Genomic DNA, 24626 nt, shown 5'->3' on the forward strand with positions numbered 1-24626 from the left:
TGCTGATGTCATCGCAATTATCAAACAAGTTCTTAAAAAAGTTTTTAAGAGAACGACTTGATCTGAAGACTTGACCGTGATGTCACCCACTGGTTTGTGAACTGCCATTTGAAGCCTTGAGTTCGTAATTTGGCTGTCGCCATCTTGTATTTTTGAAACTAGAAGAAACCATATTCGGACAAGAAGGTGGAGCTGAGGTAGAGTGAGGGGTGGAATATGAACATCATGTTGTATTGGGAAGACTTGAAACTTTGAGATTGAAACCATAAACTCATTAGGAAAATGTTTACTGAGGTAATAAATCAAGTGAGAAGTAGAGACATTTTCCCATAGACTTCAATACAATCAGACTTCTTTTTACAACCAGTGGTGTTGCCCCCCGATGGTCATTAGAGATAATGCAGGTTTAAGGCTCTTCAGCAGTGGCTTCACTTTTCAGATCCAAAGTCTATGTCCATTTTTATATATCGTCTATGCGCCTAAATCATATTCAGTTGCCTCAACAGTCGTAACGTGTGTCCACACCAAGGTAAAAAGGTGACGTTTCTGCCTGCATATTAATGCAGTGTTTTTACAGTCTGTTTTTATTTGCTACACACAGCTGGATAATTCATCGTACAGACATTAGTTCAGCTCGTCCACTACGGTGAATGGACCCTGATTGGGGACTGAAAAGGGAGACGAGACACATCTATGTTTTCCTGACTGTGAGGGCTGCATCACTGGCAGATTTCTTGTGAAATGGGAACCAGTTCACAGGCTCCTGCATCAGTCCCATCATAGTTTCTTTTCACCTGGTGTGGTGGCAGTTTGTCCAAGTTTGTCAGCATAAAACAACATTCAGTCAGGTGTAGTTGTGGGCACTGTTAGGACTTTATTAAGGACTTTATTAATTCCGGTATTTTGATACTGCTTATTGGTGAAGAGGATTTTTAACACCAGAAACTGGGATTCACATCCTGAGCCCCGTCTGAGCTTCAGCCAACAGCAGCACTCTTGGTAAGGTGAGGTGAAAGTCGTAGTTTAGGCTAACATCAAGCTGTTGTAATAATGCTCATACCTTTTTATTTTATATGTTTTTTTTAGTGCTAATGTTTAGATACCTCAGCAGAAAAAAGTTATCTGAATCTAAACCATCCAGGACAAGTGGTGGGGTTACCCTGGAAACCTGGCTCCTTTCCACCAATCAAGGGCAGCAGTTCCAGCCCTCCCAGGAAGTTCGTTTCATCCCAGAAAACAGCCCTGGGAGCAGTTAAGAGAAGGTCAGTGAGCAGCTTGTTCAGCAGCAGAGCCTCAGTGTACCCGTCGCCCCATTGTTTCTGAATGAATGGGGCTGTCTAATTACTGGAGCAGCGACTGGGGCCGCCAGCCTCATTTACAAAAGACTCAAACACGCAAGTTTGGTGCCAGAGAGCAAATCAAAGCCAAACGGGTGATTAGAGAAGAATGTGGTCCTCTCTGGGATATTCTGTGATGAATACAATTAGAGAAGAATGTTATGTCATTATCCAAGAGAATTAATACTATAAATACAAGTTCATATTTAAATCATATTGTCTTAAATGACGACTCAACGCATTGCTTGCAATGAATCAGTCTTACTTCTTGTCATGTATTTGCAGATAAACACAGGAGCGGTGCAGTTCACACACATCCTACATTCAGAAATATGAAGATGTTTTCTCTGGGGTTCTCAATAGGTGATGCCTAAAACATTCAAATAGCTGTCAGTTCAATGACATTCAGGCCAAGAATCCTGATGTAGCTGTTGTCTGATTGTGAGTGAGCATAAGTTATAGGGAGACTAGAGTAAATTTTCATGAAATTTTGCACACATGTTCATCCTAATAACAATGGTGATGAGTAGCACCAACACCTGGTCAAAGTTTGCACCTATCCGATACTGTTGCGGTCATGACAGTAGGCCGTACCTCTAACACTGACTCTATCTGTGTCAACCTCATTAATGCATTAATGCTAAACCTTTACAAATGAAATATTTGTATGTTAGTAAATATGTAAACATAAAAAATCATACTAAAATTAAAATATTTCCATGCTAACAAGCTAACAGGGTAAACATTATAAAGAAAACTGGCATGTTTGCATGATTATGCTAAATTCCTACATACTAACCGATTAACAGAACCAAGCTAAAATGTAAGCAAGTTGCACTAACATATTAAATGTAAGAATGTCATTGTGCTCACTGTTAACACACCAAGCCAAAGATGAAAGACAAATAAAATGTTCTCATTTTATCAAGCTAGCATTGGTGTATTAGGATGACAAGTAACAGGATAAAAATTAATCATAAAATAACTGCATGCTTATGTTAAAATAGTACATCTTAAATAATTAGTGCTAACAAGCTAAAATGCTACAAATTCTGAATCTAATAATGTTAACACTGGAATCTTGGCATGCAAGTTTACAGGCCCACAAATAAAATGTCATTTCAGCACAATTGGTAATTGGTAAATGTAAGTGTTTGTATCTTAATCATGCTGAAACATTACATCCTCAAACAAAAGAAATCAAGCTAAAATGCTACAGATGAAACTGAAAGATGCTAATATGCATGTTAGCATGGTAAAATATTTGTATGCTATCAAGCCAACAGGCTTAACATTACAAATAAAATAAAATCTTTTTATTCTTTTTTTAAATCAGCTATTTTAAATGCTTACTAACAAGTTAAATTGATAAACATTAGTATGTTACTTTGTGCTAACTGCACCATGTACAAATCTACATAACAGAATGAGGATTATAAGTAACCTGTTACAAGAAGCTATATTATAGAATACTGGGATTTCTAATACAGGCTAAACACATACACATGTTAGCATGTTAGCATGCTAAATGATTAATGTTAACATGTTATTACAAAGACACTCTAGATTTAATAATATTAACATGCTCATAAGCAGGGTTGGCAAACAGGCCGACAAAAAATGCTTAGTTGGTTGTTTCATTCTAAAGGATTAGTGCTAACATGCAACACCATTGTCCTCGCCTCCTGTTGTCATGACGACAGCGGGTGTCTGCCTCTCAGCTGTATGTTGCTAAATGTGAGTCTGTTACGAGGCTAACTGTATGCAAACTTACCAACATGCTAAAATATTACCACGTTTAGATTCTAAATGCTGACAAATACTACTGTTAATACTTTTTAAACATAGAATGATAGCATGGTATGTTTTCACGCTCAGTGTGCACATCAAACACTGTGGTTTACTTCAGGGAAGATTCACAAGTCCACACTGGTGGTTCAAACCACTCACAGCAAGAATGCGGAGCGCTGAAATAGACAGATCCACCAGGAACATGTGTTTACTTGTACAGAAATTATGTGAAGAGAAGAAGCAGCTCAGGTGTCAGTCAATCTACCTGTGAGCACAGACACACTCTGGCCTGCTGCAGATTTATTTAGATGTTCCAAGTTGTTTACTAAAGCAGTAGTGACCAGAATGAGCTGTTTACAGGCTGCACTGGTCCAGACCAGAAACCAATCAGTGACAACTTCTCTGAGCCTCGACGCGCTGTCGACATGCTGTTTGTGGTACTGTAGCACTGTTCACTGAGGCGGCCAGCTGAGAGGCAGACACCCGCTGTCGTCATGACAACGGGAGGCGAGGACAATGGTGTCCTGTGTGCACCCTGGCTGGGCGGCAACGGTGATGACGAAACGATGGCGAGAGACAAAACAGCTGAGAGTTGTGCTGAGCCTGACGCTGCAAATAAACTGTCATCAGAGGAGGAGAAGTTATTTTTTGTTCTGGTGTTTCTTTGTGATTTGAGCAAATAACGCAAATTTAAAAAAAAAACAAAAAAAAAACAGAATTTGACAATTAATGATGTTCTTGCATTAACTTGTCAGCGCCGGCTGCTTTCTGTCGCTGCCTGAGGGAGATCCAGTTGTTTGTTGCACTGACTGTAACATGTTGTGTTGAGTCTGAACTGTACAAACAATGGCAGCTGTGTCCTCTGGATGGACGGCAATAACGAGTCTCACTCTGCTTCTTTTGGGTTCACGTGTTTCCTCCTGTGCATTTCTTTCCATCTGTTTTTCCTTCTACCAGCAAACGATTTGACCAAAATAAACTGAATTCCCAAATTCGAGGACAAACTTAACTTTTTTAGCTCCACTACTGATAAGACTCTGAGGAGTTTCATCATAATTGTCCAAAATTTTCATACTGTGGCTAAAGAACGCTGCAGCATCTGGGATACACGAGCAGGATTTCAGTGCCTGACGTTAGACGATAACAGGTTCTGGAAGTAACAGTCCTGTTCCTTTTTCCCCATAAACAGTTTTATGTGACTCACTTCTGTGGCTTGCATCAGCATGAAACTGTCCTGGTTTGTCTGGTGCTGGGAACCAACCTCAATATCCCACCGAGCAACCAGGCTAGTTGGGAAATATCAATTTGATATATAGAAAGCAAAATGAAACTTCTGGGCCAACATAAGCCTGGGTCCTTGGTCTGAGTCTGGCCCATATACTTTCTATGTGTGCACCAGAATTGGTCCAGATGTTGAAGTCGCATCTGACAATCGTGCTGTAGAGGGGCCAGATCCGGGCCGTGGAACAGGACGTATACTAGGCCAGAGGAACACAAGCATATGGCTGAATTTACAGCCACTGCTAGTGTTGTATCCACAACAGATAACTAGCCTAAATTCGCAATTTGTAGTTATTTGTTAACAAGAGCAAGTACACACAAACTGTGTATGGCTCCTTTTAAAACTGCTGAGTTGATTGTATTTGTTTTACTTTGGGATTTTAGATGTGACTGACAGTGATGAAGGCTGCAGCCATTTTACTACCAGGCCTCTGTAGTTCTTCCATATGGGACGTTTTGTGGCTTAAAACTCAGAGGACAATGTGAATAGTTTTTCCCTCTTTCCTGCTCTGAATTATGAGACATGAATGCTGCTTCTATTCTATTTTGAAATATTTTTAATTAAAGTGAAACTTCTGATGTGGCAAAAAAAAAAGAAAAAAAAGACATTACAGACTGAGCGCGGTACAGCTTTCTGCTATCAAACACTGAAGAACAAAATATTCACACAGGCAGAAATGATTCACAACATCAGCTAACACAACACAGCATCTACAGCCATTTTCAATATATTACTGTACGTCCCCTTTAACTCACTCACACAAAGAGAGAAAAGAACCAAAAACCACAGATGCTGAGAGCAGCTGTGGTTGATGATAACTTTTTATGCCCGTTTTACCAGCGCAGCAATTTGAGGTAAAACGTTATGGTGTGACTTCTGTAGTTTCCTGGAGAGAACAGTGCAATTTGGTTCTGGGGAAATTAGAAACAGTCTTTGATTAGTATATACCCAAAGAATTAATTGTTGCTGAACATGCAAATGTGACATTTGTCTACAGGAAAGTATATAATTCTACATATATGGAGAAGAAGGTTTGGGGTCACCACAGTGGATCTCCAGTCGCATATTTGACGCCGGATGTTGCATCAGGACGACCTTCCTGATGCAGACTGGGTTCGGTGGAGTCCAGGATCAAACAGCCAACCTGTGCTACCACCCGAGCCTACAGTGTTTCCAATAAATGGTTATTTACTTCCAATTAAATGGAGAAACAGCTGCTTAAAAATTTAACACAACCAACTAAACTCTGACTAAATTTTACAGGGAAACTGTTGTGAAATGTCAAACTCATAAAATGAGTCAGAAAAAATGATCAGCGTCCACAAAAACAGTGACAGTGAACAGAAAGTAAGACTGAGTGCAGATTCAGCACAAATACTTGTGAGTTAGTTAAGAAACTAATACTGACTGTGTGTTCTTTCAAATATAAACTCTGTAAACAGTGAGCGCACAGTCTTCAGTGTGTCCATCAGAAAACACAAACGTGTTCAACAGGTTGGGTCGATTCCCGCTCACATCAGGAGAACGACCCAGAGTAAGCTCTCCTTTGACCTTTGACCTCAACAGTGTGTCCCTACAGCAGCGTAGGCGGCGGAGGTGGACGCCTGCCTGCGGATGGTGCTGAACGGTGACAGCTCCAGCTCGGTGGTGGTGCACTCGTTGTCGACGTCGCTGGCGGCGGAGACCGGGGACCGGGGCGGGCCGCACTCCTCGCAGCAGCAGCAGCAGCAGTCCAGGAAGGCTTTGGTGAAGGGCTGGCACAGGCAGAACAGCAGCACCGGCGTCACCGCGGACTTGCAGAAGAGCAGCAGCTGGCTGACCAGGTGCAGGATGTCCAGGGTCCTTGCGGGGACCCCGGCCGCCATGTAGACGCTGACGATGTTGCAGATGTTCTCCGGGATGATGCAGAAGCCGTAGAGGATGGCCAGCGCCACCACGGCGCAGTTCATCTGGCTCTCCAGCTGGATCTGCTTCTTGCTGCCGCGGACGCAGGCCCGCTCGGCGCGGCGGATCTTGCGGGCGGTGACCAGCGAGCTGCAGATGGTGAACAGCGTCGGGAGGCAGAAGTAGCAGCCGAAGTACCACCAGAGTCGCGCCCCGTCGTAGGTGAGCCCCAGGACGTACAGGGTGTCCGGGAGCTCCGTGGAGATCCGGACCACGCAGCGCTCACAGGGCGTCACGTCCGGCGGGTCGCCGTCCTCGGTGACCAGCTGTCGGATCAGCAGCTCCGGCAGCGCCAGCAGCAGGGCGCCCACCCAGATCACTGCCAGCTTGGCCGTGGTGGAGGCCCAGTTCTCGATCATCTCGTAGTACATCTGCACGTTGGTGGCGGCGCGGAAGCGGTCGATGCACAGAGCGCACAGCGTGAAGGTCGTGACCCCGAGAGACGCCACCTGGAAACAGGAGAGGGCTCCGGTTACACTGCTCAGAAGACGTCAAGCTCCTGGTGCTCAAATCAGGGGAAATGGGAAAAGTGTAACAAAAAAAAGTGGGGGCTACACCCACACTGCTGGACCCGTGTGAGTGTGAAGACTCCCGGGCTGTAGTGTGAGCTTTAGAGACACCTATGCTGATGCTAATTGTGTGGTGTATTTGGAGGAAACACAATTTCACAACAAAAAGTCATATGAATGTTTTAGTTTCTGACTGAGCATCTATATTAGATAGACAGACCGGTTGACTATGATGGAGCTATTATCTTGTAATTTTTGTAAAAATTGTAAAAATGACAACTTTATTCTTGTAACTTCTTTTAAATCCTCAGAACAGCAGATGTTCCCTCCTCACTGTGGCTCTGATTGAGTACAGCAGAGTGGATCTGTTCTGTAATAGATCTAATTTTCCTTTCTCCTAAATTCTGACCACAGATTGAACCAGATGACTTTTCTTACATCATTAGGTCGACGGGAACACACTGCAGTAAACTGTATATCAAAGGACAACAGACAGTGAGACCAGTCACTGTGACGCCGCTGAGTTATTGTCATACACAGGAATAAAAAGTCATGATGTCACTTCCTGTTCAGCTGCAGTAACTAAGTACAGTGTCTCATAGAACATGTTCCTGTCCATGTTGTAACAGGAGAATGAAGCATCTATTCCGTCACGTCATAAAGAGAGAAGATGCCTCTGAAGTTCTCCAGCACATCAGAGTGTGTGTTATACGTCAGGGTGAGAGTCTCTCTCTCGTCCATCATATCAGCTCATTCTCCCCTACAGCGTTTCCATCTTTTATCTGCAACCTCTGGTGTCTGTTCATTCTCACATCTCACCATTAATGTCACCTTTCTATCATTTAGCTCGGCTGGCGGAGATGAGGAGATTCTCACTTGCAGGCTTGCTTCATGTTTATTCACTAAGTCTGTTTCTATTGCACTTTGTTGCATTTTTGTTTTATCAAGACTTTTTTCCGACTTTTCCAACTCAGCCAAGTCTAAAAGCTTCTTTCCACGTTTCCACTTTCTGTTAATATTGAAAATATGCATTGAAACAGGTGGATGGAAAAGCTTTGAAGAGTTGGTCATGTGAGGGTTAAAAATCCTGTGAAGTGACAATATCACACTATTAATTAAATCTGGCTTTAATGGGAGCAGACTTTCAGCCACACAACAGTTTACAGTTTATTTCTGTCTTTTTTTCCCATCTTTTTTTTTATTTTACGATATTGTGATTCTTTACTTGTGTGTGTGTGTGTGTGTGTGTGTGTGTGTGTGTGTGTGTGTGTGTGTGTGTGTGTGTGTGTGTGTTGGAGGTCGGACCATCCCAGCTGTTTAATCCTCTTGCTGTTTTGTGTGATTACGCTCCATTAAACAGTTAAAGGAGGTGACAGCACTGATCTCAGATCTGCTGATGTGTCTCTGTGTGTTTTACTTCAGTCTGTTTTGAAATAGATAAATTAACTTCCAACAGAGAAGTGACATCACTGTCGCCCTGTTTATTCACCTCATTTCACTTGAATTACCGTCAAAAGGAAAACAAAAAAATCTGTATTTATTTTACAGTTTCTGTTACTTAAATTCCTTCAGTTGTTTTTATTATTGACTTCCAGATGAATTAACATTAAAGATACTGCTGTATTTAAATATGTATTTATTTTCATTTACGCTGATTTGTGTTTGTTGTTGACACATCTCACATTTTACATGTTTATCTCACCTCCTCTCCTCCAAATAAAAGTCTCAATGTTGAACTAGCTCAGCATTTAGAAATAAGAAGTGTAAGACCTGATTACTCTCTGTTGTACCTGTAATTAGTACTAAATTACATTATAAATATATTATAATTATATGATTATATGGTTCTTTTTCAGAGACTTCTAAGGCGTTATTTGGGAATAAATTTGAACAGATAAAGTAAACTATTACCCAATAAATCTTAAAATAATTTAACTTAAATAAATGTGCGAATGTGTTTATCTTTGGAATTAGTCTATGTGTTTTTTCATTATAAATTTGGGATTGAATTAAAGGTCAGTCTACTCTAAAATTAAAATAAATATATAAATAAAAGTTAAAAGAACTAATAGATGACAGCTGATGAGTAAATACCAGTAAAGTCATGTGGGTCATGGTCCCAAACAAAGAGCTGCTGCTGCTGCTAAGAAGCTTAATCTCAGTAAATACGACCTTTTGTTTTCAGACTCTCCATCATCTCAACCAGCTGCAGACATGTTGACAGCTGATTTAAACCACACCGAGATTGCACACACACACACACTACATGGCCAAAAGTACGTCTACATGTGAACACTGCAGGCATTATGTGTTAGCTGTGCTGCTGTAAAAGCCTCCACCCTTCTGGTTTCAGGCTTTCCACCGGATGTGGGATCAGGGCTGCAGAGACCTGCTCCCACTCAGACCTGCGAGCATTAGTGACGTAGGGTGAAGAGTTCTGGATCATAGTCTGTGTTCCACTTCATCCCAAAGGTGCTGGAGGCTGCTGAGGCCAGAGCTCAGGGAAAACTACTTCTGTTTGGACCTGGCTTTGTGAGACAGGAGAGATTAGTTCACCTGAATTAACCCAGGACAAACAAACAATGATGCATGTGGGAAAAAAACCTGATCTAAGAAGTCTGAATGGATCCAGACTTAATCTTCACCCTGTTTACTCTGCTGAAACCAGTCCTCTGATCAGAGGGGGGTCTTCACCTAATCTCACTCTGAGGGACTCTTCTTTAATCCAGATCTTCACTCTGATTGGACAGCAGGGTGTCTAGCAGGCGTCTTGTTTTCTGCAGTCTGATGTGACCCTGATCAGAGCAAACCACCTTCACATTCACCGATGTTAAACCTGACGTGAAGCAGCTCCACTCTCATGTGACCCCTGCACCTGTCTGTCCGGTGCAGACCGGACATCATTTACTCTGACATTCACACCCAGTAACATCAAAGTCCATCACACTGTCAGTTGTAACCTTTTGCAGCACTTTGCATCATGGGACACAAACTTTACACACTTAGGGCTACTTCATGTTGCTTTCTGCAGACACATTTGGCTACGAAGCGTCTACACTTCTACTCTTACAGTGTGAGTGAGATGTTCAGTGTTGACCTAACGACGTCAGTGCTCATCAGACCTGCACCTGTCAGACACACTGAAATCCAACTCATATCCACCCATCTCCATCATCAGTCTCCCCCCCCCCCCCCCCCCCCCCCCCTCACCTCCAGGTACGGGATGATCCTGCATGAAAACTCCCCCAGGAGCCAGTTCTTGGTGAGCTCGTGAAACACCACGAGCGGCAGGCAGAAGAAGATGATGACGAAATCCCAGAGCGCGAGGTTGGCCAGCAGCGAGTTGGAGATGCTCCTCATGTAGTAGTTGTGACACACGATGCACATGACCGACACGTTCCCGATGATCCCCGCCGTGAAGATGACGGCGGCGGCGATCAGCACCGCGAAGGCCCCGGAGGCCTCCGCGCTGAGCGGGTAGAACGGGTTCCTCACCTGCTGGCGTCTGGTCCGAGGGTTCACCGGCACGAACGGCGTGGGCTCGGGAAAGTCCGGCAGAGAGTACTCCTCCTCGTACTCGCTGGTGTTGAGACCGAAGGGCGGAGCGGTGTCTTGCTCCTGCGCCATGGCCGCGGGCAGAGCCTCCCAGGCGGCCGCGGCTCCGTCCTGCAGCGGGTCGCTGTGCTTCATCCTGCCGGGCTTAACACTCCGCCTCTGTCGCCGGTGGTGTCCGCTCCTCCCCGGTCTGCAGGTGGGTCCACGCCGGGTTTGTTTAAGCACTTCTCCCGGACTGCATCCACCGCTCCGTGGCTCACTGACCTTGTTTCCATCCGTGCGTAAAGCTTCCTCAAGTCCTGTGCGCCGAGCTCCATATTGCGCGTCAGTTTTACGCACAGCGCGCCGGTGCACCTCTGTCCCCAGCTGGTCAGAGTTCGGCTGATGTACAGCATCCAGCCATGAGGCCTGCCCGCTCGCACCGCGCACCCCCCCATAGTCCTCCCCGCTGACTGTGCGCCATCTCCGGCTCTGCACATTCCTGTCGGCGGCGGTGGATTCATAATGAGGACTGAAAGTCGCCTTTGTTTTCTGCCAGTGGAGCTGACTCGCCACGGCCTCGCTGCACAGCCACAGACACAGCAGCCTCAGGGGTGGATGCGGCATCGTGTGGTTCTGTCTAACCCGTGAGATGAAACCGTGTGATCCAAAGTGACCCATCCATCTCCGGGCTCTGATAATCTCTCCACCAGAAAAAAGCTTTAAACTTTCGCGAAAAATTCAGTTTTCCCTCATTGTTCCGCGCTAGCAGCTGTCACGAAGTCTTTGCTCCTGTAAAACAGCTGAACCCGGCTCCACTCTGGAGGAGGCATCACCCAAAAACACCGAAGCCCAGAGAGGAGTTATGTCCACCAAGCTGTACACCGTTAACCAACCGTTCAGATCCTCCGCGGCAGGAGGTGGAGATGGGGGTGGAGTGCTGGATCACAGGCGACGCAGGTTCACCTCCGTCAAGGAAAGTTTTTTGCAGGTCAAGCCGCACTTGAGCGCTCGGAGGGCGGGGAGCGAGGAGAGATGCGACCGGAGGAGACGCCGAGCTGCGTCTGAGAGACAGGAGAGGATCCGAGAGGAGGAGGAGGAGGAGGGCGGGAAGGGGGGGGGGGGTCATCTGTCAATACAACTGTGACCCGGTAATAAACTGTACAAATAACACAGTGAATTATAATCTGTGCGCGATTATCCACTAAACCAAAAATGATTTATTTTCAGGTTTTATACGAAAAAAATGATCTTGATATTAGAAGCTTTGAAGAAGTTTTGAGCTTCGGTTTTCCAGATAGAAACTTTTCTGTACTTGGCAGAAAAGCTCAGGTTTAGATGATCTGGTAGAAAATGTAAAAAATAAACTTAAAGCAAAATAAATTCTCAACCTGCTGCTTTAAAAATCAAGAAAAACGTCAGCTATACTTAAAGTTTACTTTGAAGACTTTACAAAATACTTGCATTTTTATAATATATATGCCTATAAATATTTGGAAGATTTTATTTCCTTTAATATCAAAGTTCCTATATGTGTATTAGTTGAATGACATGAATTTGTTGTTACTATGCCGCATATACACGTGACAAAATTGCAATTATTGAATGCACCAAAATGTAGTTGTGGTATTTGTATGGAATTGATTTCTAATAACTTAGGTTTTCATCGAACTGTTCAAATTTCCCACTAAACCTCCACAGTTTGGTGAAATTGTATGTTTCTCTTGGATTAAAGGGAAGTTCACTGCATTTTTCTGTCAGAACAAATATGTAGACGTCTTGTCTTCCATCTAGTGTCAAGTCTGGGTATTACAGCACCGCTCTCCTGCTGCACTAATCTGACCTTAAAGGTGTTGGGTTTATTTTTTACTCACAGGTTTTACCCCGTGAAAAACAGGGCCAGCTGTTCACTGGCATTTTGTGTTTGTGTACCTTCACTTTTAAAACCATTTGGCAACAGTTAAAGTGGACATTTTGGAATTTCTTTACGTTGCTGGTCCTGTGTGTTTGTGTCTTGGTCTGGTGACCTTCAGCACCTGGTTAGGCAGTTTCAGTCTGAAGTTTACTGACCTCCTCTCTCTGGTGTGGGGCTGTAGAGGTCGCTCCTCCCAACATCAGTTCTCTGGAGATCAGGAGAAAAACATGAGAAAGGCGACAACACAAAGAGACACCTGGAGTTTTTGTTCAGATAAACACAAAATTCACCAAAAGGTTCATCAGAGTCATCGTGTCCTCTTCCTCCACCTGGACAATAACCAGAGCAGCTTCCTGCTTTGAGGCATGAATATGAAGAAATAAGGAAATACAAATACACATGTTCAAAAGAAGTGAGCAAAGAAGGGATAAACACATAGTTCTATTTGGTATTTCCTATTTGTGTTCCTGAAGCTGCACCTCATCATCTCCATCAAGGAGGTTATGCAAGACATACTGAACCAAACTTGGAGAATGGATGGGGCAGAAAAGAGCCTGTTACATTTTGGTGCAGATCTGATTTAAGGGGCAGATGCAGGAACTTTTTTTACTCACTTTCCTCAACATTGTGAGGCAGGGTATTTTTTTCAATATTCATTAATTTCTCAGGAAATGATGTAGAAAATCAGACAAATCTATGGTGTTGACATCTGAATTTGTGCAACTTAGAACAGACCCAGATAATGATCCAGATCAGGTGGAAGAAAAAGCTAAATCACACATTACACACAGTTTTACTATTGTTAATAATATGTAATGGTGCATGTGGCACCAGCAGCATTAACGGATGTTTACATCAGTTTTTCACTCAGTTCCCAGTTCAGAATAAATACAGGTCTTCTATAAAGTGCATCATGTTGTCGGTTGACCAGCAGGTGGCGCCGCAGCTCCACAGATCAGTTCTGAAAAGTTCCCTGAAGATGAACAGGGACAGAAAATTAATTTACACTTTGAACTCAAAACTATTTCTACACAGGACTTAAAGTCGTCTTTACTAAAGAAATCTCCTGATCCAGCAGAGCTTCATGTTCCTCTATACGAAGCAGTTAGGTCTGTGAGAAAGTCACATTTTATTGGCTCTTTATCTGGGTTTATAATGAATTACCACCAAATATTTTAAGATGCAAAAAGACATACCTTACTGGAATGAAAACTAAATCTTCAGCAGCTGTTGAGTGTTTTCATGGTTTTACATTTGAATCCTGCAAAATATAGTTTTGTTAACTGTAGCATCGTTTCCGCTCTGTGTCTCCTAGTTTATTCTGGGAGATCAGGCCAAAATAAAATAAAATCAGCAATTCACAATGCAGCACCATGTTTGGGCTGTTTGAGAATGCCAAGTTTAGTCCAACTGGATGTCCCTTGTGTTGTTTAACGCAGGGCTGTATTAGTCTTAAAGCCTGCTAATGGTTAAAGAGCAAACACCAAAACATAAATGAGTGAAAACATATTCGGGACAGAACTTTTGTCTTTGTTCATAACTGTGATAAAAAAGATCCTGATTACAGTCACCTGGAGAAATGGAGCATGGTGACTCTGTCTCAGCACAGATGCAGCAAATTCTGCCAAAAAGCATCAACAGCTCCAGCTGCAAAAACGTCAACGACCCCACTAAGTCATTATTTAGTCTTTTATTTTGAAAGCAACAGTCAACCACATGTTAGTTTACACACTTTTTAAAGGAACATTTTAATGTACATTTATTTTCTTTGACACAATAAATATAAATAAAAACTAAAAGGAGGTGAAATAAAAAAACAGGTAGAAACAGTTTTTTCCTGCAGGACTCTAGTTTACCGGAGACCTTTGACCTGCAGGTGGTTCAGGGGGGGCCAGGTTCGGACTGCGTGGAGGAGGGTTTGGTGACGGTGGTTTGGCAGATTTGGTAGCAGGTTCGGTTCTGTCCCTTGTCGTCCTTTGCTCGGTACGACGTCAGACACAAGTCGAGCCATGGACGTTCACCTGAGAACACATCAAAGATGAAGACCAATCTGTCCTCTCTCAGCCGGGACTTAAATCAAAGAAGTGACGACCTGGTTACTGATGTGTAACCTGATCTTACAGCTCAGTTCTCTTCACTGTGATCACGTCACTGAAGCTGCTGCTGGACTGAAGCTTTACACTTTAAACTCTTCAATCCAGGTGTGTCTGAGTTTGACAGATGTACCTGTGCTGCCCCCCGGTGGACAGAGGATGTCCATGGTTTGATGGATGCTATTCTGAGCCTCCTGATTGGCTGCTACGTCCTCAGCTGACACGCTGAAGAACAACTCCTGTTTAAAGATGCAAAACAAGTTAACAGACCAAGAACAGAGTGAGTCAAAGTCCCAGGTTAAAGACCAGAAGTAAACATCACTCATAAATGCTTCCTTTAATATCATTTTATGTAAGATGATTGTTCTGTCAGGACTCTCATCACAACGTGTCCAATTTAATCTAAATTCCCTGTCCAAAGGAATCCGATTTTTTAATTTATTTATCAAAACTGAAGTTCTTTCCTCTGATTTTCTTCTTTTTATTACTTTTTGTTTCACCTGCTGTTCTGTGAACAAATTACACTAACATGCTTCTATTACACATTTCAGTAAAAAATCAGACAGAGTGTTTTTGCTGGACAGACTTTCTCCCTCCTTGTGATCTAATCCAGAGCGATGAGGACGTTAAACGTGATGTGAAACTCACGGCGTCTCTCCACAGGAAGACGTCCAGCGTGTCAGTGGCGTCCTGCAGCTCGAGCTTCATCAGCAGGACGAACTGCAGCAGCTGAACGCCGAGAGCTGCAGAGCAGAGGACCAGAGACATTAACGCTGTCTGATTTATTTCAGAGGTAAAGCTGCAGCTTGAACAGACCTGAGATCAGCCAGGTGTCGTTCAGGGAACTTTTACAACCTGCTGAATCAGGAAAAAAGGAAAAGGAGGCAAACATGAAACTCATCATCGTAACGTTGGTGTCGTGGATCCTGCAGATATGAGCCGAGCTAAAATGTCAGGAAATCAGGGCTTTTTATTTTTGACAGAACTGAGCAGCTCCTCCAGCGACAGGCTGCTGCGTGGAGCGATACCACAGGTCATCCAGACCGTGGAACAAACACTGCACTCAGTCAACCACACACACCGAGAACCGACAAACTCACCGTGTGCAATAATTAACTCCATCTGTGCAATATTCATATGTAGCTATTTTCACCTGCATATTTTTAATATCTATCTGTACACACTATATTACAACACTATATCATCTATCTGTTATTTATCCTCTGTAAATTCTTACTATTCGTCCACTTCGCTGCTGTAGCACTGCAAATTTCCCCAGTGCAGGATGAACAAAGGACCATCTTAACTTATCTTATCTTGATTAATAACAGAAAACCCAACACTATTCTTCCCATGAGTCCAGGGTGACATCTTCAAATATTTTGTTTTGTGTCAACTTGACGGAGCGGCTCCGTCACTGACTGCTCACAGCACAGACACACCAACTTTACTTTCCTCTGTTCATCATTCATGACCCTCATCAATCAGTCCAGCTTCCCTTCTGTTTTCACAGCTCATAGGTCATAGGTTTTTAATTTATATTTGACTTAAAGCTGATTAAACAGAACAAAGTATCTGAACTTGATGTTTTCAGCAATAACTTTGGCCTTTTAGGGAAGAGAGAATGAGTTGAAAACACAAACCAAACTCTGTCTCACCTTCTGCTATGATCTTCTCATCGATCACCTCGACTCCTTCGACACTCGGCTCCCTCACTGCAGCCTCCGAGCAACGTTTACACCTGAAACACAGACAATGAAGAGAATGATAAAGGATCTGCAGGCATCTTTTGTAGGCTCAGCTCGGTCTCTGCAGCCATCTCTGGTTCACTGTATATCAGCCACACTGCTAAAACAGCCAGCCAGTAAAAGCTGTCCACACATGTATCTGTATCTGTGTGTAAGTCAGCTGATCAGTACATCCACTCTTCAGTATTCTTTAACAAATTTAAAGGGATTCTTATCATAAATCTTTGTCTATGTTGGTTTATTAGAAGCTCAGCTCTGACCCGTAGTATCTCCTCCTGCCCCTGAACAGGAAAGGTGCAGACAGGTTGAGCAGAGCCAGGTGACCTCCTGACGACCTCACGGGGACGATGTTCTGGTAGCCCGCCGCTAGTCGACACGTTTCCTCCAGAGTCGAACCTGCAAAACATCAGAAGCTCTGTCAACATGTGTCTGGTGTTAGAACACATACCTGAGTGTCTCTTTTCAGCGGATGAAGATTCTTGTTCATATTTTAGGTTTTACAATTGTTAATTTAAAAAAAAAAAAAAAAAAAAAAAAAAAGAGACCAAATTAAGATTAAGATTTTCACCCATGAGGAAGAGGAGCTCTTTGGTTTTGCCCTCAGACAGCAACTGGGAGGACAGGTGGACGGTCAGAGCTCGGTTCACAGATCCTGGGGAGTCTCTGAGGACGTCAACCTGGCCAGAGAGCGACCACGGTGGGGGACTGCAGGGTCCAGAGTCCCTGGATGCCTCAGAGAACAAACCTGCTACCAGTTCATCATCTGGGATGTCCAGCCTGAGACCAGAATGTCCAATCACAGGGAAACACAAACTTTGTTTCATTATATTTGACAAATCCTCACTGACTTAGAGACATTTCTGCTGCTCTGATGATGGGTAAATATTTACAGATGAGGCTGAAAGGGAGAGAGGAGGAAAATAAACAAGCATAGATTTAATAATTCATTTGTCTCCTTTTGTGCCACAGTTGAATCAATGTTTGTTCACTTTGAAACTCAGCTGTGCTGCTAAGTTTGTTAATCTTAATTATTTGGATATGTATTTGATAAAACTCAAAGCCTTTACATTTCTTAAATCACAAACAAATTCAGTTGAATCATATTTAACTTCTGAAATGTTTAAACATTCTGCCACAAATATCTACATGTAAATGTATGAACATTATGTTGAAATTAATTTAAGACCAATTTAAAACCAGAACAACAAAGAAAATTAGAAAACCCAGCACATCCCTGATGTAACATTTGCTCTTACTGAGCAGAGCTGCAGCAGAGGACCAGTAAAAACTACAGAACATATCATAAAGGCTGCACGGCATGATTACTCTTAAGACTCTGGTGTGTGTTTGTGTGTGTGTACACTGTGTGTGAGCCTACACTGATGTGCACTTGCTGCAGTAGAGTTTCAGAGCCTGGTGGAGTCTGAGGGGCTCGTAGGATTTCAGCTGGACTCTGACGTGGTGTATACGACCTGGATTGTCCCGCTTCACCTTCGACAGCGTCACCGGCTGCGTGTTGTGACTGCAGCTCCTCTCTGAGCAAAAGAAAACAAACACAAGCAGAGTGACTTTCATCAGCCCTCAACGTTTGTAATGCTGTGCAGAGGGTGGTCTGTTGAGATATGAGAACACAGCATCTTTTACACTGTGAAAACTAAACCAGACACATGGATGACTGAGAATCATTCTAATCTAACTTCAGACTTTTTAATAACATCTATAGTTCTTGCAGAACAGACTTCCTGTTTTGTCTCTGATCAAATCCCACAACTAAAACAACAAATGATCTTAGATCCTTCACAGCGTCTCTCATGCTGTTGACTGGATTTAAAAACATTTCTGACAGGAGAATCGGTCGGCCTGGAGAGTGGTAAAGATAAAGGTAAAGATATTTGGAATGATTTGGATCCTATTCTGCACAAATCATAGAAAAATACTGGTAGAAGAAAACACCATGTTTGACTTCCTTCCTCCCTTGCACTTATGTATCGATGCTCTGTTTTTGGATACTTTGCCTTTTGCCAAATAAAAACTAAACTCCCTGAATATTTCTCAGACGTTATCAAACTTCCTGACTTTGACTGGGTTTGCAGGATTTTGCTGGAAATCCAAAACCTCTGAGAAACAGCAGAAAGCACAGAAATAAAATTATACAAGTGCAGTTTACTACCAGAACATTGATCTACACAGACTGCTGATGAGTCTGCAGAGTTGGTGGTGACTTTAAATATATTTCAAACTGACAGAAAAAGTAGCACTTTATCCAATAAAACGACTCCACAACATTTACACAAACCACTAATCTTGGTGTGTTTGCTGAACGTGACTTGTTGAGCTGCTGCAGTGTTGTGTTTCATACCTGTGCTGCACTTCACTGTCTCACCATCTAAAACAGAAAAACAGATACAGCCGTTAAACAAACTGTGTACTGCTGAGCTGCTGCGGAAAAAAACAAAGTCATCTGATCCGATCTGAGCATTTTATTAGAGGACTTAAAACAAGCAGGCTGTGCTACCTGCTTCAGCTCACATATCACTCAGCGATTGTGTGGAGTCATCACAATCACTGTAAACATCAACCTGCCACTGAGCAGGAATAAATCCACAGATTTATAGCTGGTAAAAGATATTAAAGTTTGATTCAACTGAAGTAAAACAGAGCTATTCCCTTATTTTATTTTAAATTGAGGTGAAATGTAAAAACAAGAACCTTTCACAGACACAGCATAAATAAGAAAATAAGTTAAGTCTTAGAACTGGACCACTGTGAATGTGTTCTGTATAATAATAGTGGTACATCAGTTTCTTTATGTCATGAATTCATAATCATTTTTTCTTTGTGTTCATTTTCACCTGCTTCACCTGTTAAAACCGATTTATTGGCAAATTGTTTGTTAATAAAGAAGAAGATTTAAAAAAAAAAACATTTTGTGCTCTTCTTGCAAAGAAACTGTGTCTCAAATATTTTGTCCACTCAGGAGTTACACAACAGACATCAGGCCTGCAGGTCTGAGCATGGACATTTTTAATGTGTTTGTCTGTCTGCAAAGTTTGGACTCTTTGTTTCATCCCCATTGAAGCGTGAGCTTTTAGAGGGACCTGCTGGTGGAGGCAGCTCCCTGCAGCATCCATCCATCCATCATCATTCTTTCTTTTTTATATTTTAGTCTCACAATGAAAATATTTTGATTTGAACAGCACAACAACAAGCTATGGCACTGCAGCATGCTAATGCTAAGCAGGCGGCTAACATTATCACCATCAATGAAGAGAAAACATTATTATCACTTTAAAGGTGAGACTTCTGCTCCTGTGTTTTTTAGGTTTTAGAGAAGGAGTCTTCAAGGATCAGGATTAGAACACAGGGATTTCTCCCATGCAGTGGCTGAGACCTTCATCAGCATGATAACGGACTTAGTAAATTACTTATTTAACATGTTAGCATTGCTAATATTACTAAGACAAAGTACAGCTGAAGTTGATGAGAATGTCATTAGTTCTGGACCAAATGGCTGCACCATCTCTAGAGTCCGGCGTCATCAAGAAACGCCACAAAAACTGCTTAGAAGAAGTTTAATCAGCTGATCAGAGCTGAAGCAGGAGCAGCCTCCAGTGGTCATGAGAGGAAGTGCAGCTGCTGATTGGTCAGGACAGCACACACCCGCAGACTCTGGTGGAGTGCTCCAGACCTCCAACAGCTCCGAGTTGTTCAGCTCGAGTTCGTCCCTGTCGTCCTCTGAGAAGGCCTCAAGGGTTCTACAGGTGCATGAGCAAGAAGAAAATCATCCTCTTGTTAGGACACGTTTCATCACCACCACGTATACACAGAAACACAGAGAACACAGTCGTCTTAATTCAATATCTACATGTAAAACCTGAGAGAGGGATGTGCCAGTTGGGGTTGATCTTAAACCTGGATTTAATACTTAATTTTACACTTCACCACAGTTTTAAATCTTTATCCAAACTTTTGTTTTCCTCCTGAAGTTCCACTTTGCTTCAGTACTTTTGTCCCTTGTCTACCGCTGTACCTCTTCAGCTCCTGCACATCGGGGCTGTTTTCTGGAAGAACCCGGATCCCCCTGCCGTACGCTGTCCCACCATGCAGGTGAAAAGCCAGGTGATCCACCTCCTCTGATTGGCTGCTGGTGAGGCCAGGCACCTTACTGGTTCCTTCAATCGCTCTAAGGTTGTAGATCCTCAGGAAAGCTCCGGGCTGCAGGAACAATCAAAAACACAGGAAAACACTCATCAAAGAGAACAAATTATTATTTAAATATATTATAGAAAGATTTGAGTAGTAATTAGAAATCTTGAAGTACTTAAAGAATACAAGTTCAGTTCTTTAAAAAATTAATCTTTGATGGCAAAAGTCAAAGTTCATTTCATTTGCGTTATGACATCAATTCTTTTGAGAACAATTTACAAGAAACTATAATTACCGCCTCATGGTTATAAAAATAAAGAAAAAGAAAAAGTACAATGGACAGCACTTACACAGCTTTTCAGCCCTAGTTGGACAAAGCTCTTTACAAGTTGTAAGCAATCAGCAACAATGTGGCATTCAGCTTCTAGCCCAGAAATACTGACATGTCAATCATTAATCGCAGGTTGAACTTCTAGCCCTGCAATTAATGGAGCACCTGCTCTACCTCCTGAGCCGCAGCCACCTCCACAATGAGACACAACAGATGAATTTGGTGTCTGACCCTCAGTGTTTCCAGTGAGGGAGGCTCTTGCAAAGTAAAGGTTCAGCGTGATAAACTGTTAAAAGAGTACTCCAGCAATTTTGCTAAACTGGAGGACTTGTGAGAGACAATATTAAAAAAAGAAATGGCCAAAATCTGTGCTGCAGAGGAACAGAAGACATTATATCAAGAGGAATAATCGTAAACTGATCTTGGCATTTTTTGAAGGGAAGAAAAAGAACAGCTTTGTTTAGCTCTGGTTTGGTCTCCACCAAATGCTGAGAAAAATTAAAATTGGCAGTTTCTTCTTCCCTTCAGTCCTTAACTATGTCTGTCTGCTGTTTGGTAAAGGGACAGGTAGTGTACAGGGTTTATTAGAGCTGCTTGAGAAAATAGGGACTGAATCATGAAGTAAATGTGCTAGGAAACCAAACATAGGAGAAAAAAAGGACATAATCCGTGCGGGTGTTCCTATTTTTCTGGTCAGGCAATGTAAACTTCATCAGGTTTCATCAATCAGCAGATGGCGATGTTGCCCCAATCTTATATTCAGTGCAGTCACAATGATTCACAGGCTGCTCAAAGGGACTTGGTTTGGAGGGTTTGTCTTCTTTTTTTTTTCTCCGTCCGCTTCTCCGTCATGACGAGGCTGCTCCGACAGAAATCTGTCTACACCCTCATCAACAAACACTTCACTGGTTGAGTGTCAGAAGGATTCACTCTGTTCAGAAATTTCACTGAAGTCTCAGTACAGGCAGGCTCTAGTTAATGTGAGGCCCAGATATATACGTATATATGACCTTTAATTGCATTATAGCTGGAGAGCAGGAGAAAGTCTCAGAAAGTGAATCCTCTATAAGATATGGCTACTTTTAAATCCATTTTCTCCATTTACCGAGTGAAGTTGGGAGTCAGTGTCAGGGTGGATTAACAGCTGATCTCCTGAGGCCTCTCCTCCTCTGAAGGTCTACAGGAGTTAAGAGATTAACTGGGAGGACTGGAGAGCTGCCACCACTTCCATGGAAGCATTTTATTATCTGGAATGATCCTTTTATCTCAAATTATTTCCACCCAACTGGATATTATTTTGAAACTGACACAAGGGAGAAACTCTGCCATTCATGTGAGTTCAGGACGGACAGACGCCATGCAAAGATACACCTCTGGCCCTGGCTGTCGCTGGCGCGGAGACATAAAAAGTGGAGAAAATGAAGGAAAATAAAACTCCAGAATGACAGGAATTGAAGCCCTTTTGTACATTAAGCCTCAGACAATGGCCAACCATCTTCTAGCAGACATGAATCATCTATCATCATTTGGAAACGTACCTGTCAAAGGCCTGAAGGATTTTGTAACACAAGAATTAAAATATTCTGACCCTTGTAGGGATAATCTCATTAGTAACCTCATTATCTTCATTTAAAATAAAAACTGGCTTCCATGAACTTGAATTCAATGCATCAAGGCCAGAAGAAGAACTCTCCTCTTTTTCTTTGGGTGCATGTTTTTGATTGAATTCTCTTCAACTTCAGCAGCGCTTCTTAAGTACGTAGGAAAACACACTATTTAAATATGAATCATAATTAAGATCATATAAATCCCACTGAGACAGGAAGCAAACAATGAATCCAAACAGACAATATTTTAGTTTGCAGAATCCCGGGTTTCATTTCGTCTCCAGAGACCTGGGGGTTTAGCAGACTGAGACAGAAGAAAACAACTGTAAGTACTCACGAGTCTAGTTGTTTTCTCAGAGCTATGGGAGAGTTTAGCTGAGTTTACCACTGTTTGTGTTTGGAAACAGGTGGGGAAAGAACTGAGAGAGTGACTAATGCTGGAAGACTGGGGAGAAAACACCAGAGGACGGATTGCAGGGTGAATTAAGGTGGCAACATGTGGCATTGGCTCTGATTCTGCCTGGTCCAGCTTATTGTCTATATTCACATATTAAATCCTCTGTAGCTGTCCTGAGAGGCCAGGTATGATTATAATGAGCAGACCTTCGGCTGAGAGAAGCAGCACTAAGTTTAGACCAGAACATGACTCATCTGACCAGAGGACCAAGGTCACGGTTCGTCCAAAAGCACAGTAGCTTACCGAAGACGATTTTGTAGATGAAGTAGTTGGAGCTGCAGAGCTGCACCACACCTTCTTCTGGTGACTCAACTTTTAGGTTTTCATTTTAATTTGTTCTTTTCTCTGAATTTGTTGTTTTTTGTATCCTGATTTGGTAAGTGGACAAAATGGACTCTCATGTGTCCCTATAGAGACACTTAGAAAATTTCCAGGTGTCCATGTAAATGGTTTGGCTTGTGGCTTCGATCAAGATCATGACCCTCAGTTGAAAATAATGGACTCCCATGAGTCCACAGAGAGTCGGATCCATAAAGAAATTATTTTCCCAGTTTGGTGTGGAAGGCATTTCCTGGCCTGCACAGAACTGTGACTTCAACTCCGTCAAACACCTTTGGGATTCACTGAAACACAGACTGAGCCAGAGCTTATCACCCAGCATCAGTGTTGAACCTCACTAATGCTCTTTAGGCTTAATAGAGGAAAATACCTGCAGCCAGTGTCAATAGAAGAGTGGAGGCTGTTAATCACTGCTCACAAATCAGATTGATTCTGTGACTAAAAAAGGTTTGGTGTTCGGTGCTGGGCTCCTCGACGACCATTTCTGCAGGGTGGAAAAACATTCAACCAACCAGAGGTTTGTCTTTTTACAAAGCTAGCTAGCCAGCTACTCGTCTACTACTCGCTACTCGAGAAACATTTCAGTTACGTTCCAGCAATGAAACGGCACATTACAGACCCAAGTTTTTTAATTTGTTTTTCATAGGCTACAAGCCAGATGGATGATGGCTGTGGCGCACATTGCAATCTGTTTCAGAAAGACAAGAACATAAAATCTAATCGTTTCTAAATGTGCCTTCTCTCGTTAACAAGGTCCACATGGTGAAAAATGCATTATTAACTCACACTTTTCTCAGTCCCAAACAGTCTGTAATTCTACCCAAGTCAAAGCACAACTTTCAAAAACCGTCAAGAGTATCCAATGCACCTATCATTCAAACTTTTCAATGCTTCTTCTTCCATTGGTCTCTAAACAGCATATTTGGCCATAATAGTTCCACTGTTGTCAAACGACTGGCAAATTAGTCCAAAAGATCGTAATGATCAAGGAGTAGGTTGACTTTATTCATGCAAAATTTAGGGTTCCTTATGGCTGTATACATACTTATAAATACAGCCATATTCCTGCTACAAGACAAAAAATACCAAAGAAGAGTTTCCATCGACATATGGTTACCATAATGGTGGTAATTTTTTAATCTAAAACGGCCCAAAGCCAGAATTCCAGCACAGTGCTGGAGAACTTTAAGCCATGAATTCAAAAAGAGTTTTGTAGAATAACGTCTATATTTCTCAAAGTAAGATACAGAAAAATGATAATTTTCTTATCTGAGGTATTGTAAAGCCCACCATTATGAGGTGTTAACCTGGGCTGCCTCTTCTCAGTTATACTATCTATCTCCTCTGAACCATTAGTCTCAGTTTCAGCTCTGTTCGGGAAAAAAATGATGTTTTTTTTACTGGATATGAGTTGTCATGAGTCGTTATGAGTGTACCTGAACTACAGGAGGTCAATACTGGGGCCTTTTTCCTTCTTTCCTTTATTTGCCTTTATTATAGCTCAGTAGAGACTGACAGGAAAGGGGGTAGAGAGAGGGGAATGACATGCAGGAAAGAGTCGGACCGGTCGGGAGTCGAACCAGTGACTGCCTG

General features: G+C 42.5%; 2 protein-coding genes across 4 annotated transcripts in view; both read right to left on the reverse strand.

Moving 5' to 3' along the window:
* Positions 1-538: 538 nt before the first annotated feature.
* gpr37a (G protein-coupled receptor 37a) lies at positions 539-12807 on the reverse strand. The gene is made up of 4 exons (XM_071458514.1): positions 12603-12807; positions 12468-12519; positions 10074-11461; positions 539-6803 (listed from the first exon to the last, which is right to left on the reverse strand). The coding sequence occupies exons 3-4, from the start codon at positions 11076-11078 to the stop codon at positions 5970-5972; spliced, it is 1839 nt and encodes a 612-aa protein (XP_071314615.1). The 5' UTR covers positions 11079-11461; positions 12468-12519; positions 12603-12807; the 3' UTR covers positions 539-5969.
* A 1180-nt stretch (positions 12808-13987) lies between these two features.
* The window catches only part of pot1 (protection of telomeres 1 homolog), a 64978-nt gene continuing 54339 nt past the window's right edge, over positions 13988-24626 (reverse strand). For all 3 annotated transcript variants that reach the window (XM_071458494.1, XM_071458483.1, XM_071458503.1), the window contains 10 exons: positions 20184-20368; positions 19814-19908; positions 18513-18539; positions 17532-17688; positions 16722-16930; positions 16414-16549; positions 16064-16146; positions 15054-15148; positions 14539-14644; positions 13988-14333 (listed from right to left, as the gene is read on the reverse strand). In XM_071458494.1, coding sequence (XP_071314595.1) covers positions 14194-14333; positions 14539-14644; positions 15054-15148; positions 16064-16146; positions 16414-16549; positions 16722-16930; positions 17532-17688; positions 18513-18539; positions 19814-19908; positions 20184-20368 — 1233 coding nt within the window. In that variant the 3' untranslated portion in view covers positions 13988-14193. The remainder of the gene's footprint in view (positions 14334-14538; positions 14645-15053; positions 15149-16063; positions 16147-16413; positions 16550-16721; positions 16931-17531; positions 17689-18512; positions 18540-19813; positions 19909-20183; positions 20369-24626) is intronic.

Source organism: Trachinotus anak, unplaced genomic scaffold, assembly GCF_046630095.1.
Source record: "Trachinotus anak isolate AG129_WGS33_773 ecotype Australia unplaced genomic scaffold, CSIRO_AGI_Tana_v1 ptg000002l, whole genome shotgun sequence".
NCBI lineage: Eukaryota > Metazoa > Chordata > Actinopteri > Carangiformes > Carangidae > Trachinotus > Trachinotus anak.

Excerpts from the sequence above, each read along its gene's own strand:
- gpr37a (XM_071458514.1), bottom strand. The coding sequence starts at position 11,078 with ATGGGTCACTTTGGATCACACGGTTTCATCTCACGGGTTAGACAGAAC. Across the intron at positions 6,804-10,073 it reads GGATCATCCCGTACCTGGAG|GTGGCGTCTCTCGGGGTCAC; the intron begins GTGAGGGGGGGG and ends TCCTGTTTCCAG.